We start from the raw sequence: 13477 nt of genomic DNA, 5'->3' as shown, positions 1-13477 counted from the left end.
TTGCCTTCACGTGGAATGACATGCTTCATGAGGAACGAGCAGATGTCCTCAACTATGTTGTCTAAAGAACGTTCGTCCATGCGCTCCGCCGTCCCTTGCGTATATACCTGCAAAGAAAGTTTATAAACATTATATATTTTATGACTTCCAACTTTAATGTCTGAACTATATAATGGACTATTACTTATATTGCCTTGTTAGGGTTCCTTTCATATCGTCCGTTCTCTTTCATGTTCTCGCACACGTAGTAGCCACAGACGACATATAAGGGTGGTTGCTTCATGCACTGTATAACAGGAGAGTGGTTATTTAATTATAGTTGCAACCATGGTCCTATGTGTATGATTTATATTCATAAGAGTAAATTTTTATACGTACCGGCCAGTTATGTATAACCTCCAACGGTCGCCCTGGTCTGTTGCGTGTGACATACGCTGACGTCAGCAGGGTCGCGAGCGTAACTTTGGTGGTGTAAGCATCAGATGCTAGGCAGCATCCGGTGGCACACCATCTGACATGTCTGCTTGCAGGAAACCAGTTTTTGGAACCTCTCTGAGTTGCATCGGACGCTAGAGGCTCAGCATCCAGTGTGTTTCGTTTGAGCACCTGATGTTGCTGCGACCACAACACTGTCTTGGTGACCATTGGAGATCGACACGTGAGATTCAAACATGGATACATGACACACATCTAGAGGCACACATGGCAGCACTAGACACTGGGCTGCATCCAATGCTTATGCACTGGCGCATCCGATGTACCAAACAGAGGCTGGGTTAGAGCCTAACAACTCTGTTTGTTTGAGGCCTCTTTAAATACGTAGTGGCCGGCTCTTGGATGTTTTTCTTGGCACTTTGACATACTTGATGTCCTTATGAGCCTAAGCAAACATCTCCCACTCATCTCCGTCATAGATTTACCATCTTTGTGAGACTATGAGTAATTCCAAGTGCATTTGCATGTGTGATTACATCAAATGGAACTTTGGGATCATTATGGCTGCAGAGTTCTTGTTGCTCTTGGTGATTGCCGCCACCTAGATGGCTTGAAGCGGTGGAGGAGTTCCGACATGTGTTGGTGATTGTTCGTGGCCTGCTTCAGTGATCTTGTGAGGGGTTCTTGTGCCTTCTCTGGCGGAGCACCAAATGCAACTCTAGTGGATTGCTCTTATCATTGAGCTACCTCACTTGTGGATAGGTTCTTGCGGTGTCCAATTATGTGAACAAGGTTCGTACTACACCTCTTAGCCGCCAAACCACCAAGTGTTGGTGGACACAACGAGGACTGGCATGCCAACAAGCACGTGAACCTTAGGAGAAAAATCGTGTGTCATAGTTGTGATTGATTGGCATTCTTCTGGTGATTGATTGGTTCATATCTTGGTGATTGATTCGTCCTCTATACGGCAGTATAAAGATCACATCCTCTCTATTTATATTTTCACAAAGTAATGTAATTAGCTTTAGTTGCTAGTTTTGCCTTGTATAGCTTAGTTCACTAGTGTAGCTTGTAGTGATATAGCTTTTGTGTGCCTAGTGATGTTACTAACTAGAATTATTGGGATATGTGGCTTGCAAACTCTCAATTGAGCTAGAGCAAAAGGCTGCACTTTGTTATTTACTAATTCTTTGCTCTAGTGAGTTTGTAGAAATTTTATTAGGCTATTCACCCCCTCTAGCCACATTAGGACCTTTCACTAGCATCAGCAAGCCAACTAGATTGTCATCTAGCACTATAGAGATGGTAGAGAAAACAATAGTTAGGATTGGAAAGATAAAAGATGTATTGGATAGATTTGATTATGGGTGCTCAGGGTAGTTGGTCTTTCCTAAAATACTAATGCAATAATCTATCTCATCACAAAACTGGATAAGATTTCCTTTCCTTCTTTCATTACAACACACATCCCATATACCCTATTGCAAACACTTTTTTAGACAAAAGAAGAATTACATTAAAATATAGTTAAGTATATCATCATGTTACAAGCACTTTGGAATACAATATGTGTAACCCCACGAAAAAATAATACAATATATGTACCTAGAAAATGTTCATCTATATTGTACCCACACTTTCATATAGCTCTAAATCTCAAGCCCAAACCTATATGACGATTCATTTGGATGATCATACAGGTAAACATTAAAAAAAAGGCCTAAGAATACATGCCCAACGAGTGGCAGTCAACATTCCCATAGGCAAAGTTGAGCATAAACTCCTTCTTTCTTATGTCTTCATTTTTCTTCCTTTTGCCACCGAAGAATAAGGAAACCGATCTGAATTTTCCAACTCAATTTCAGTAATTGTCTTGAGAGGCCCTATAAAAAAGCCTTGAGGGTTAGACTTATTCTCACTAGTCCATCACGGTCTGAACTAACCATAATAAAATAGAGAAGAGACTAGAGAAGATAATATCATCTCTGCCTTCATGTTGCCATCTAGAAACCCAATTATCCATGTCTTCATGTCGAAGAAGTTGTTGAAGCCGTAACTATCGTCCTCATCTTCATCAAAGTCGTCATAGAGAAACCAAATCCAACCTCCTTTTCCTATCTCCACACCATCACGCATGCATCCATTTATTTCAGGAGGATTCCTTGGGTAGTAGAGTTTGTATGGCATGCATATAGTTTACTTTCTTCCCCATCTTAATTCCTTTAGTTTGCTCCACCATGCATTTGTATATATGACGAAAGTATAATCAACAATTCCCCCTCTCTCTCCTATTATTTCCCTTACCATTGTTGATTCATATGATTATTACCAAGGCAATAACAACCATAGGAGCGGAGCCATGATTTTAGGATAGGGGGAGGGTGCAATGAACAAAGGAAAGTAGAATTGATAGCCATACCATATGGTTTTAGTCATACTTCCTCTGTCCCTGAAAGCTTCAACTTCTAGAGTTGTCTTAAGTTAAACTTTTAAAACTTTAACCAAATTTCTAGAAAAAATACTAAGATTTATAGTACCAAATTAATACCATTAGATTTATCATAGAATATATTTTCATAAGATACTCATTGTATGTTATAGATATTGATGCTCATTTCTATAAAGTTGGTCAAACTTAAAAAAATTGATTGGCACGGATTTTAGAAGTTGAAGCTTTCAAGGACAGAGGGAGTATATAATAAGCATGTTTCACATGTCTTAACCAAAACAAAACTACATTTCTATTAACTTAAATCATACGCTTCAATAATTTCATCAGTACTAATTGATGCAGCCAATTCCTTCTCAATATAAATTACCAAACAATCTCACAAAAATCCATCTCCCACTATATAAGACGTGTCTTCGCAAGTTTCATAGCTAAAAAGCATCTTTTGGTGGTTGCATTTGATACTATAAGAGTTAATACTAATCTTAACAACCTGTCCACCAAAGGATAAGATGAATATCTACCTATTTTAAATAGTCCACTTGTTAGATCAGCAAGTGTTGATAATTCCTTTAGTTCTGGATGGTTGCACACATAAATTTGAAAATGTGGTAGCTGACTCTACAATTAAGCTCTTTCTTGACTAGAGAAATCTACAGGATAATTTTTTCCACCAGAGTGCATATATTTGCTATGTTAAATGTGTCCAGCATAGGATCCAAAGAAGCATACAGGGACAAAAGCTCTGTCGCTTGAGAACTGAATCGATCTTCTAACTCTACTAGTTGTCGATCAATTGCAACATTAAACACATCTACTTTGTAATGGTGAAAGGTTGTGATGTTGTCATTCTTGTTTCGAGATTTAGTCACATCAACATACCTAGAGATGGGAAGACATGGGTTAATTGATGAACAAGAATAGTCTTATGAAATGATAAATAATTTGGAGGGAAACATACTTCTTACTTAGATCCGGAATATCAATCTCATGCTTTGCACAAAATAGTTTGATATCCCCAAGAAGAGGTTCCCAGCCACTATTTTGCAACTCACCAATTAACACTTTTGTGGTAGAAACAGAATCCACTGCATTTAAGATGTCAATGTTCTTCTTTTGGAGCGTCTGACACAACACATATGTGATCTTCATAATCTTTTCCATTAGAAGTATAATAAACACAAAATCAAATGTGATAATGATTCGTAAGGCACCATTGGCATCTCTGCGAGAATACTTTGAAATTGTAAATGATCATTAGCAATGCTGCGTGGTACTGAAGTTGTGGCAGCAAACATTTTTTAAGCTTAGAATAAACCTATAGTGGGAACTCCATCTGGTGTCCCCTGGCCTTTGTAGGGAGGATGTCTGATTTGTCGCTCGCCCTATGTCAAGCTCTCCCAATTCGATTCATGAGCAATTTCCTCAACTTGATTTGCTAGCAAGTCATCATTGCGCTTAGGAGAAGCACTAGCAACATTTATGATGAAAGTTACATGCTAAAAAAATTGGTACCTCATGTACCTCCCTTGATGCTGCTAGAAGGGCTAATTGAAGTTGATTAGCCATGCAATGAATATAATATGCATACGGTCACTCATTGAGAATTAGAGCCTTCATTCAATCCATTCCACTCCCCTTGCATATTACTGGCTCCACTGTAACCTTGTCCTCTTATATCTTGTATACTTAGGCCATTAGCTGAGAGGACAACACAAATTGACTCTTTAAGGGTCAAAGCAGTAGTATCATTAACATGGATTAGGTCAAGAAAAGGTTCTTTTGTAAATCCTTGTTGACAAATCGGAGGACTATTGCCATTTGCTCTTTTTTGGACTCATCTCGAGCTTCATCAACCATTATGCACTTGCTACTGCCAATTTCCTCTCTAATTGATTTCTGCACTTTTCGAGCAAATATCCTTAGAATTTCCTTTTGGACATCAGGTGAAGTGTATTTTGCACTTTTGGAAGCATTTTCTAGCACAACCTCATTAACCTCCTTGTTATACATAGCCAAAAGTTGGAGCATTTCATGAAAATTACCCCTATTTAAGGAACTTATAGATTTATCATGGCCTCTAAAGGGGTGTCATTGAAATATGAACCACCTAAGCATATAGACAAAACAAGTTATAAATACTCCAGCACATATAACTCTAGTTGCAAAAATAAAAAAGAGACTTGTTAATTTTTCTTATTACCTAAGGCAATCAATCATAGTCGCAACACATAGTCATCTTCTTGTTGCAAGCATTCTCTTTTTGATTAAGAATCACATTGTCAACTTGTGCCATTGAGTTCTTAAGATTAGTAAAACACCCAATTGAATAAGTATGAGCTCTGATTATTAGGATTCTTGACATGATCATTAGGAGTTTCCCCTTCCACATTAGGAGCATCCCGTTCCACGTTACCTTGGCTGCAGCCTCGGCTTGTAATGGATAGAGCAGGCAACAGAGCCGCAGAGGCGTGGAGGTGGAGCTGTGGAGCGTGAAACCAAAAACCGAAGAAGATGAACAGATGAGTTGCGAGGAATCAGCCAGACACTGAGACAAGCATGCCACAGCGATGTTTGGCATTTAGTTCGTACGAAGATGGCTAAAGGCTTAAAGCTAAATGGGTTGTATACATACGTAAGTGGCCAACTCGGTGTCTAGGCCTCAAACAACGTCATTGCTTAGGCTAAATTAGGAGGGGCTAAGTAACTTATTTAATACATATATCTATATATCTTATAAAGATAAACCCCATTCTCTTATTATGCAAAGTGTCAACATCAGCATCCACTAACACATCCAACTAAAACATGTCATTATGTCTTCATTCAAGCTATTCACATTAGCAAACCACATCATTTATTAACATATATTGCTATATTACCAACACCATACATACACATCTCTCGATTCTTAGTGATTAACACTCTAACCTATTTATATTTCTTTTTCGTACCCGCGGCAACGCGTGGAGAATCCTTTTAGTTTACTATACAATAGAGGGACTAGTAACAACATTTGGGCCAGGGTGCTAGGCCCCCCCAGGTCCCTCTCCCTCCGCCACTGAACAGCCATGACTGATTAATATATAGACAAATGTCAATTGTCAATGTGAAATCATGCCCTGACTTCTGGCTACCAAATTACCAAATTTGGTTGTCAACGTGAATATTGCTTTTTTGATGAATTTTTAGTATTGATTTATTGATAAAACTTCATATATACATATATTGACAATCATTGTTATGTGTTCAGATTAAGACCCTGTTTTGGTTGCTCATGTTTTTTAACACTTATCACATTGAATGTTTGAACATATACATATATAAAATACTAAATATAGACTATTTATAAAACTAGAAACACAACTAGAGAGTAATTGACGAGACAAATCTTTTAAGCCTAATTAGTCCATAATTAGAGACTAATTACTAAATAAAACAAAAATATTACAGTATCTACTAAAGTTTAACACTTCCAACTAAACATCCTAAAATGGAGTGGAGTTGATTCTAGGCCCCCACGAATCTATGGACTGAGCCTGCATCCTTGTACCATGGTGGCGACTTGGTCAGATGCATGGCCAGCATCCAGCAACAAAAAAACAACGCCGCCGGTCGAATGATACAAGCTTTTTGCATCTCATTTCTCGCCCTTCTCTGTCTACATGCTATTAGCAGTACATACAAACTTATAAGATAATGCAAATGTATATTCATGCCTATTCACTTATCTAAAAAAATTTAAAAAGTATTATTCACTAAATTATTATAAGAGAAAAACACTAATGATTCTGTAGATAAGCTTAAGCGAACATGAGCCTTTATGTTATATATATTCACACAGCTGCCCATCATATCGTCTACCCTCCAGCAACGGCGTAGTAGTAACCAGCTTGATCCGATCCGATGGATCATCGTCGGCAGCACCAGCACTGCGTGCAGCTCGCCTGTCCGCCGGGTGATTCGCCGGCAACGAAGCCGATGATGAGGCATCCCAAAGACGATGCTGCACACTTGTTCATCAGCATGTGCCCTTCCCTCTATCGCGCAGTCTACCGTGGGAGGACGGAGGAGGTCATGGAGCTGCTTCTCCGTCAAAAGGGCGCCGCGAGAGATGGCAAAGCTGCTGCTGGTAAGAACACGCACACATGAAGTCCCAAAGGCTCTGTTCACCTAAAATTTTTTTCCCTATCATATCGAATATTTGGACATATGTACGAAATATTAAATATAGATTAAAAAAATAACTAATTATACAGTTTGTATATATTTTGCGAGACGATTTTTTAATCCTAATTAGTCTATAACTGGACACTAATTGTTACTAATATGCTACAGGACTCAAAAGCTTTTCTTTTGACAAACTAAACAAGGCCTTAAGTCACCTTTTTGTTGCATCCGATCGATGTATAAGTTTTTTTTCTTCCTAAACAGACCGTCATGGGGCCATGCCTATTTCATTGATACAGATGAAAGATTTATTTTTTTAAAAAAAACTGGCTAATAACCAGCTAGAAAAAAAAAACAAAGACTACCACGGCCACAGAGTTCTGACGTGACCCTACCACGTCTGCGGCAGCCTCTTTTTTCCCCTCCCTCACCGCCGCCATGGTTATGGATGCCTCCGCCTAAACCTAGCCTGGCCGCCGCCTCCACCTCGCTGCGGATGTCTCCTGTCCCCACCATGTTGGGCCGTCTTGTCTCCCTCAAGCCCCTTCTAAGGCCGCCGGAGGTGCAGAAGAAGAGGAGGCTGTTGTGGTAGTCACGGTCGTGCGGTGGAGTCAGAGCATGACCAGTCGTGAGATTGAGTTTGCATATTCTATATAGGTTGGAGTTAGATTGAACTAAAAAATTACTAATTTTTTCACCTTAAACAATCTATCCCTAAGTCACCAACTGACCAAACATATGGAACAAGGTATTTAGATACGAGTGCAACTAAACAACTACATTAGGTAGCTTATGTGTTTACCTATTCTAAATCAACTTTTTATCGAGGCGTGTCAGGCATTCGTCACGGACAGTGCGACATACTCGAAGTGAGTGCGGAAAGCAACACCGTTCTCCACGTGGCTGCGGAGCAAGGCCATGACAAGCTCATCCAGGAGCTCTACCACAGGTTCACGGAGCATGGCCTCCTCCTATCTCACCGCAACTCGGCGCTGGACACGCCGCTGCACTGCGCGGCGAGGGCGGGGCACGTCATGGCCGTCGCCGTCCTCGTCAAGCTCTCCCGGGGCTCCGGCGAGAGCATCCTGGGATGCAGAAACCAGGCCGGCGACACGGCCCTGCACCTGGCCGCAAGGCACGGGCACCACGTCGTGGTGGCGGCCCTGGTGTCGGCGGCGGCAGGCCCGGCGGCCGATCTGAACAACGCCGGCGTGTCGCCGCTTTATCTGGCGGTCATGAGCGGATCGGTGCAAGCAGTCAAGGCGATCACCAAGTGCAAGGACGCGTCGTCGGCTGGGCCGAGCTCGCAGAATGCTCTACACGCTGCTGTCTTCCAGAGCTCCGGTGAGTTTTTTGCTTGCCTACTGCCGAAGAATTGAATCGAATTGCTCGTCGGAGAACGAAAAATGTGTTCACCATTTGTACGTGTTGCCTGCAGAAATGGTTGACGTGCTACTCGGCTGGAGGCCAGCTCTCGCAGACCAAGTCGACAGCAGCGGCAGCAGCCCGCTCCATTTCGCGTCGTCGGCCGGCGACCGCAGCGTCGTGCACGCGATCCTACGCGCCGCGCCGCCGTCAACGGTGTACAAGAAGGACTCGTCCGGTCTGTCGGCTCTCCACGTCGCGGCGCGAATGGGGCACCACCGCGTGGCCAAGGAGATGCTGAGGATGTACCCGGACGCCGGCGAGCTCCGCGACGGTGACGGCGGGACCTTCCTGCACACCGCGTGCAGGGAGAAGCAGGCGTCCGTGGTGTCGTCTGTTGCCATCAAGAGCCGCAGGCTGCGCGGTCTGCTGCTGGACGCGCGGGACGGGGGCGGGAACACGGCGCTCCACCTCGCGGTGGCGGCGGGCGCGCCGGGCGTCGTGGAGGACCTGCTGCGGAAGGGCGGGGCGCGCGCCGACGTCGTGAACGACGACGGCGACACGCCGTTCGACCTCCTCGCCGCGGCGTCGACCACCAGCTCGTTCACGATGGTGAGGCTGGTGGTGACGCTGGTGGCGTACGGGGCGCAGCTCGGGTCGACGCGGAGGCAGGACCAGCTGGCGCCATGGAGCGGCCGCGACGTCGTGCAGGGGGTGGAGAGGACGTCGGACAGCCTGGCGGTGGTGGCGGTGCTCATCGCGGCCTCGGCGTTCGCGGCCGGGTTCAACGTGCCCGGCGGGTACGACAGCGGCGGCACGGGCAGGGCTCTCCTGGAGGGCAAGTCGCCGGCCTTCGGCACCTTCCTGTTCCTGGACATGTTCGCCGTGGCGACGTCGGTGGTCGCCGTGATCCTGCTCGTCTACGGCAAGACGTCGCGCTCCGCCGTCGCCTCGTTCACGAGCTTCGCGTGGGCGCTGCAGTGCATGTGGGTGTCGCTCATGACACTGATGCTGGCCTTCTACGTGGCCCTGGCGATCACGAGTGCTGTCAGTCGGTACGGGTTGATGGCGATCGAGACGTGCATCTTCGCGCTGCAAATGTGCGTGACGACGTGGATTATGCCTGCAAAGAGCTGGAGCACGATCTGGAGGTTTATAGTAAGACAGCGCATCAGCCACGACAAAGGAAAGAATGTGATCATCAAGCGGCAGTATCCTCTCGCTGGCGCTTTCGTACTGCACTTCTGTCTGTTTACAGTTATAACTAATATAGCGGGTCTCATTTTTTGGGTCACAACGGATGGGAGACAGGGCACGGGCACCCCAGTTGTCTTGAGCCCCACCCCATCTCCTGTTGTTTAGAGAGGCACTGCTGTCATGGTTGTGCTTGTTATTATTACTCCCTTTATTTTGATTTTTGAATAATGGTAAGTTATTCTGGGTTGTCTAAATACATGCTTTTACTATGGATTTAGACGTCATGAATATCTTGGTGCGTAGTAAAAACCATGTAGGATAGAAAAAAAACAAATGACTTATAGTTTGGAATAAGTGGAGTACTTGATAAATTTAATTCTAGCGAAACTGCTTAATCGTAACTTGAGCTAGCTATGCCACTCCATCTTCCAAGTGGAAGCACCCAATTCAACATGTTGTAGTGTTTTTAATCAGAAATGCAATCGTCATTGACAGACGTTTCACCCAGTTTGTCATAGAAAATGTGTATTGATGCACCGCCTTCTGTAACGCCAGGCTTTTTGTCCAGAAAAAATCACATGAAAACCCTATTCTTGATAGTTTCTGAACATCGCACTACAAGGATTGGTGCTTTACATGACGATGAATTTTGTCACAAATTGCCAAAAATATGTCACAATCAACTATCCATGACGAACGAGAAATTCGTCATGTATCTCACGTCATACATTTGTTGCACCAAATTGAGCCGTCACGGATTCGTATTTATTTCCGTCATGGATTGCATGGCCTAGAAGCATAGGAAAAGGGTACTGTGATGATCTAAAACGTCATGGATTTTCATCACAGACTCGTTCAGCTAAGATGCATCGCTGGTGTAGACCTCATCAGTGACTTATTTAGCGAATACGCGTCACTAATGACAATTTACAAAAACAAAAAAAAATATAGGTGCTGTTGTTCAGTACCCATTTTTTACAGCTGTCGATCAATCTCACACATTACACATGTTTCATCCATTTCAGCAATCAAATCACTTATATACTTTGTACAATTTATGCTACAAAGTATGCAATCAAATCACTTATATACTTGTACAACTTATGCTACAAAGTATAAGCAGAGGAACTGAGGAGCTAATCAAACTAATCCACAAATAAATGGGGAAAAAATGTTTGGTCAACTAATCCATGGTCAACGTTTCAGCTGTACGCTTGCTCTCGTCGTAACAGCTCCTGACACCTGTCATTGAAAAATGGTACCCATCAGTAAAACTCGCAAAGAGCAAGGAATGGCAGACCGGGCATCTTGCAGTTGACCGCCACCATAAATCAAGTAGTGTGGTCCTAAATATATGAACCAGTCTAAAATCGTGTTTCATAGTGTATAATGATTAGATTAATATTGGCAATTGTTTAGCTAAACTGTAAGACATGAATGAAAGTCATCAGGGATCAGAAAACTCACATAACCATGAGATGGCAGCTGTGAAAGGACATTAGGAAATGAGCCGTCCAACTTATTGTGATAAATCCTTGAAAATATATCTGAATTAAGAAACTCAGTTGTTTTCTCTTAATCTCTTTTCTCTGTTCGTCGGTCATCTCAGCTCTACAATTATGTTGCTGCATGTTTCTTTCCTCCCTCTTTCGTGAGGCCTCATCTAAAGTAGTTGTTTGGACTAATAATATCGAGAATCAAAGAGACATCCCAAAAGTGTTGTATATATATCTATTGAAATCATACGTGCGATGTTGGTGATGTCACTTAGCGTATCATATGTATCTCCTAGCGTAGACATTGCGAAGTTCAGCCAGCTAGTCTCTAGAGCCAAGCCGCAAGATTGTGCAAGCATTTCCTCACTGTAAAATTTGTTTCATAAACTTAACCACTCTCCAATCTAATAACATAAACATAGCCTATTCATTTAATTTAATTGTTAAATAATAACAGTACAGTTAGATTGTTCAGTAATTCATTCAGATGTAGAAAAGGATGCATACAACAATGGTGCTTCTGAATTTAAAATTGAAGTTTGATTCCTCGTAAAAGGTTGTAAAATTTTATTTTGATCCTGAGAGCACCCTTTTTTAGCACTGTTTGTGTATGGTTAATATATATGGGCGAATAATAACATGCTTGTCTGGCAGTTGGCAGCAATTTAGTTAGTAGAAAAATAGTAAATCTTACTTGTGCAAATTATGAAAGAAATAAGGATGCATGGCAAAACTTTTATTTTGGCTGAATAGAGCTAACATCATAGTAGTGCCACTCAGAAAACAGATCCTGCAAAATTAATCCAACTTTGACGATAATGGAAATAATTAAAAGAATGATAAATGATCTACCGTAAATGGTGGAAGTCACCAAAGCACCAGCATAAGGAAATGACACAGATGCCACTAACACTGTTTGGAGATTCTAACACAAGTTGCCCCCTCTCCATTTAGGCCTTGTTTACTTCAAATTTTTTTTTTTGCAAAATAGGAATAGTAGCACTTTCATTTGTATTTGACAAATATTGTCTAATCATGGACTAACTAGTCTCAAAAGATTCGTCTCGCAAATTATAGGTAAACTATGTAATTAGTTATTTCTTTTATCTATATTTAGTGCTCCATGCATGTGCCGTAAGATTCGATGTGATGGGGAATGCGAAAAATTTTACAAAATATTTTGGTAACTAAATAAGGGCTTAGAGAAAAAAAAAAGTGTAGCATATCAATCAAGGCATTGCTACCATCGCCGTGGGAGTTACTTGATATATTTGATTCTAGCAACCTGTATATCTATAATGTCAGCTCTCAGCTTGTCACTCCATCGTTCAAGTGGTAGCACCCTATTGAACATGTTGTAATAGTTTTACGCGGAAATGCGTCAATGAAGTAGTTGGGGTTCACTTTGTTTCTCGTGGGAAATGTGTACTGAATGCTGACAAAGCGTCATATTTTTTTTATCACTGTAGCGTCACAAAATGAAACCCTGCTAGTGACAGCTTCTAAATGTCATAGAACATCAAATGTGCTGTAGTGAAGAAGGAAGCGACAACAATATAATCAACACAACAACACACACCATAACCAACGTGTCAACGGAGAGGCCCTACCAATGGGTACGGGTTGTAATAGGGCGGGAAGCCCCTCTGTGTACCTCAACTTGGAGCAAAATGACGAAGTAGTTCATGTCTATATATCTGTAGGTGAGACAACTCTTATTGGGAACAATGATGGATCCGAGTATTTGAACTATATATATGTAGGTGCAAGTTTACACTAAGAGTGACACAACCACAACAACTAGGCACCAAGGGGCAAGCAAGGCCCAAAAAAATTGCCCAAGGGCTAACATGTTATCACCTTGTTAGATCCAATTAGAGAGCCCATTAGTGTCATGGGCCCGCCATCAGGGTGAACATGGAGAACACCCTCATAAAGTATAGGTATCAGATTTATAAGGATAAGGACTAGGTGGTTCCAATCTGGGTCAAAAAGTTTGCTAGGAGAAGGTGAAAGATTCCACTTATGTCTAGGGTTTCTCATTTTTTTTGGATCATGATAAAGGGGAGACTGGGCGCCTCAATCAATTGCCCCTGGCCCCTCTCCTGTTTAGAGAGAGAGAGAAAAAAGTGCAGCATATCAATCAAGGCACTTCTACCATTGTCGTGCTAGTTACTCCCTCCATTACAAATGTAAGTCATTCTAGTCTTTCTAAATACAAAGCTTTCTAATGAGCGCCAAGCCTTCCATCTCACCGCCGAGCTTCGGCCCTACCCCACACACACACGCTCGAAGCCGCCGACGTGTCCCTCTCTCCTTCTGCTCTAACTCCGACTCCCGACGGCCTCTGCTCTACCACCAC

General features: G+C 42.5%; 1 protein-coding gene across 1 annotated transcript; it reads left to right on the top strand.

The window, feature by feature from the left end:
* LOC8079738 (ankyrin repeat-containing protein At5g02620) lies at positions 6823-9864 on the top strand. The gene is made up of 3 exons (XM_021461794.1): positions 6823-7019; positions 7895-8401; positions 8496-9864. The coding sequence occupies exons 1-3, from the start codon at positions 6869-6871 to the stop codon at positions 9782-9784; spliced, it is 1947 nt and encodes a 648-aa protein (XP_021317469.1). The 5' UTR covers positions 6823-6868; the 3' UTR covers positions 9785-9864.

Source organism: Sorghum bicolor, chromosome 5 (genome assembly GCF_000003195.3).
Source record: "Sorghum bicolor cultivar BTx623 chromosome 5, Sorghum_bicolor_NCBIv3, whole genome shotgun sequence".
Taxonomy (NCBI): Eukaryota; Viridiplantae; Streptophyta; class Magnoliopsida; order Poales; family Poaceae; genus Sorghum; species Sorghum bicolor.
Note: the sequence above shows the minus strand (reverse complement) of the source record. Positions and strands in the feature narration are given on the sequence as shown.